Source organism: Ricinus communis, chromosome 4 (genome assembly GCF_019578655.1).
Source record: "Ricinus communis isolate WT05 ecotype wild-type chromosome 4, ASM1957865v1, whole genome shotgun sequence".
NCBI classification, from domain to species: domain Eukaryota; kingdom Viridiplantae; phylum Streptophyta; class Magnoliopsida; order Malpighiales; family Euphorbiaceae; genus Ricinus; species Ricinus communis.
In genome coordinates this window covers 22117798-22121769 of record NC_063259.1, presented here as the reverse complement: position 1 = coordinate 22121769, position 3972 = coordinate 22117798, and the positions used below count along the sequence as shown (strand labels likewise).

General features: G+C 35.2%; 1 protein-coding gene across 1 annotated transcript; it reads right to left on the bottom strand.

Annotated features, from left to right (window-relative positions):
• Window positions 1–335: 335 nt before the first annotated feature.
• LOC8289714 (dehydrodolichyl diphosphate synthase 6) lies at window positions 336–2449 on the bottom strand. Its single transcript, XM_002532177.4, has 2 exons — window positions 2193–2449; window positions 336–1685 (listed from the first exon to the last, which is right to left on the bottom strand). The coding sequence occupies exon 2, from the start codon at window positions 1652–1654 to the stop codon at window positions 542–544; it is 1113 nt and encodes a 370-aa protein (XP_002532223.1). The 5' UTR covers window positions 1655–1685; window positions 2193–2449; the 3' UTR covers window positions 336–541.
• Between the last annotated feature and the right edge of the window lie 1523 nt (window positions 2450–3972).

Below are 3972 nucleotides of genomic sequence, written 5' to 3'. Positions count from 1 at the left end.
CATCCTTTTTCTGTAATTGGGCAGCTGATGATATTTATTAAGTGGAAAACATGCAATATATATAATATGATCTGCTTAATTCTTGGAACTTCATTTCATTAGATTAAGAAGTAAGAGTGAACTTAATTATTATTACTAATGTTATGTTTGATTGAAATCTATTAAAAAGTTTATTTCATTTAAAATTAATACTTCATCTCCTGTATATTTGTCTTTTTAACAGTTTGTGCCCTTGTCAAGTTTTTTCACCAAAAGATTGGAAACTACTATGAATTTCATTTGAAGTACTTTTAATGAGGTTCCACTGCTTAACTACTCTTAAGGGGGGACTCCCATGCCAAATCATCAATTTTTAAGGGAACTGACAAATCGTTATTTTTCTAAAGTTGACTGCTGCAGAACATTAGCAGGAAAATCAAAGCTGGTGGTTCCAAGCTTTCAGAAGTATATGCTCAACTGTCCCTCACATGTGATGCGAGGGCACATTATGAATATGAGTAAAGCTGCATAATTCTTATAAACACCCTGAGGAAAGAAAAGGCTACAGCTGCTTCTTTTTCTTCTCCGAATAAGCACAACTCCGCTGGAAGTTTAGGACCGCCCAAACCAAGTGTCGTAGACCAAACTCTGGCCACAGTACATCCGGAGAATACAGTGGGCAGTCACCAGCCTGCCAAAGTAGGAAGTTGCTCAGACGGGTCTCCCCCGCAGTTCGGATCAGTATATCAGGGTCAGGAGCTACTGCCATGTACATGTGCTTCTGGAGATCTACCTGCTTTATGATAGAATTAGATTGCATCTTCTCCCTTTCTTCATCTAGATTGCCACTGACACTGTTGCCACTTCTAGTTTCCCACAACGGTTGACCTTCATCATCCCATTTGTCTCCAAAACCTGATCTTTGGATAGCATTCGCAGTGACACTATGTTCATTGCAAATCTCTTCCGTTCCTTTATTCACACCATCACTTTCTGAACTTGCTTTCCCTGCTTGGAGTTCATCTGCTTCCTCTTTGCAGAATTCTCGAGCATTATTTATGTTCTTACCAGCTTCTACTTTAACTAAATCATTGGAAACTTTATCAGAGTTGGAATGCTCAATTTCTTTCCATTTTTCTTGACAAGATTCTTGGACAGCATGGGCTATCTCATCAGTTGATGAATAGGCTACGCAAATCAAAAGCACAAACTTCGTATTGTTGGAGGTAGTCCTCATAACCTTTTCTGCTGCAACCCTGAGTGGCTCATCTAGAAGCTTCAAATTACCAATAAAATATACTCTAACACCATACTGATGGACTATGCTTTCTTCCTTGAGCATCCCCAAAGTCTTCTCCAGCATTAGATCCATTATAACCTGAACCTCATCAGATCGCCTTTTAAAATTATCAATGCCAAAGGCAAAAATGGTTACATACTTCACCCCCAACTCATAGCAGTACTTAAGCATGGACATAAGAGCTGAAAACCCAGCCCTATAACCAGCCCCTGGCTTCAGGTTCTCCTTCTTAGTAAACCTCCGATTTCCATCCATTATGACGGAAAGATGACTGGGAATGGGACCGTTGCATAGAACACGAAATATGGATCGTCTCATAAAACTTGCCAAATGTCCAAACAGTTTGTTCATCCTGCTATTGTTATGTACTTCCATTTTTACTTGACCCCAATTGCCAAACTGATCTCTTCATGAGCAAACAAGATCTCAGTTATTAAGCAGATTTAACAGAGGAAATCACAAATTTAGCAACCATATTAATTAATTCTAGAAAAGAACCAACCCATCATCCAAGAAATAGAAACACAAAAAATACACATTTGTGGATTCAACAATGCAACTAGAAGGACTTAGGTGATGAATTAACACAATCCCATAACTGTGTGTGCAGTATGCTCCTTCAATTAATTCTAAGGCCAAAGTACAGACTCTGATTGAACCAGAACATTAAAAAAAAAAAAAAAAATAGAAGAACAACAGTTATTTACTTTGTATAAACAGAAAGACTTTAGCTCTCTCCTTATTATAAAAAAGAATTTGGGTAAAGATTAAAACTGAGCCTGCTTGACAAAATCACTTTCCCAAATTAAAGCTCACAAATGAATTCACTACTTATAAAGAATTAATCGTATTCGTCAATCCAAAATTTGCACTGCTAATCAAACAAGCAAGAAACAAAATAAAATAAAAGTACCTCTAGAAAGCAAGAGGCGGGCACGATGGGAATATGATTCTTCCCATTATAACCATCAATTCATACGTAAAAATCCTGCTAACTCCTTCAGCTTTTTATGTTTGTCTGTTAGAAAAGAAACGGCAGGCATGCAGAGTGACCAGTGGAAAAATACTTTGTACGTGTAGCAAGAGGTGTCACAACAGAAGCATATCCGACAACCGGAGAAGGTGGTGGTGGTGGTGGTACTTCAAGAAATTCGTGTTGCTCTGTTATCCCTCCCTGCAATATCTATAATAATATATATTTGAAAAGATAGCAGAATTAAGACAAATATATGAGAATTATTTTTCTGCATAACATAGACGGGATCAATTGTACGTGTTTCACAAATGAATATTTATATTTGAGCATCGTGAAATTCGTTTTATCTGAGATTTTAGGTAAAAGAGTTAGGAATACCATAAGAGAAGTCCATAACGGTCAAATCCCTTATGATTTCTACACTTATGGTGAGTTAGTTAGTCTAACTTAGAAAGAAGGATTAAAAATTTGTCATGACCTTAAGCTTCAAAGACAGCTCAAATGAGAGATGAAAAAGACTAGGCAGGAACTAGGTAGTTTCTGTAACCAGTTTGAGTACAATCCAATAGAGCCATCTTCTAGTTGCAAAGGAAAATGCAAAGTTGATTCTTATTCAAAGTCTTTCAAAAAGAAACAATTTTCAAAACAAAGAAAGCCTTCTAAAAGCAAGGAAATTTTTTATAAAAACTCGTCTTCTTCCAAATTTCTTTCAAAATTTCCAAAGAAAGATTTCAAAAATTTTTTTTCAAAAATTACATGCTTTAAATGTGGTAAGAAAGGTCATACTTCAAAGTATTGTAAGTTTTTAAAGAGACTTCATGAGCTCCAAATAGAAGAAGAAGTTTTAGAAAAAATTTCTGCTCTTCTAGTTGATTCTTCTGAATCAGAGTTATCAAACAGTGAGGAAGAATTTCAAATTGATGAAGTCAAAACCTCAACTGATTGTTCTGAGACAGATTCAGAAAGCTCTTCAAAGAACATTAATATGCTCACTAGGCAACAAGAAGCTCTTCTTGAAGCTGTAAAGCATATTAGTGATCCTCTTATTCAAAAACAGATTTTAAAATAAATTTTAAAAACTGAATCCCTGGTTCCTTCTTCTAGTAAGAATACTTATGATCTTATTATGATTTTGGACAAAGGAAAGAAGTTGAAAAAAAAACAACAAAATGATTCTGTTTTGCTTCAAAGCCTGATCCTCAAGCAGAATAGTGATTCTGATTCTGATGAGGAAAATGATTTTCAAAACCTTGAAGTTTCTGAAAATGTTCATGAAAACTTTATCAATGTTTTAAAGGAAATTACTTCAAGAAAATATTTGATTCAAATAAAGCTTGTTTTCCCTGGTGATTTTCAGATAGAAACCATCGCCTTGTTTGATACAGGAGCAGACCTCAATTGTATCAACTGCGAGCTGGTTCCTAAAAGGTATCATCAAGAGACCAAAGAAAGGCTGACTTCAGCCAATTCTTTAAAAATTAAGATTGCCGGTAAAACTGAAGCCGCAATTCTTAATAACAATATTGCTTTAAAGAATGTTTTTATTCTTACAAAGGATTTTCAGCAAACTGTTATTTTAGGGACCCCGTTTATCAATTTGATAACTCCCTTCAAAGTAACAACTGCTGGAATCATTTTCAAAGCTAAAGATTCAAAGATTGTTTTTTTTTTTAAAAAAAAAACTAAAAAAGAGAAATTTGAATCTCATCAAAGCCCA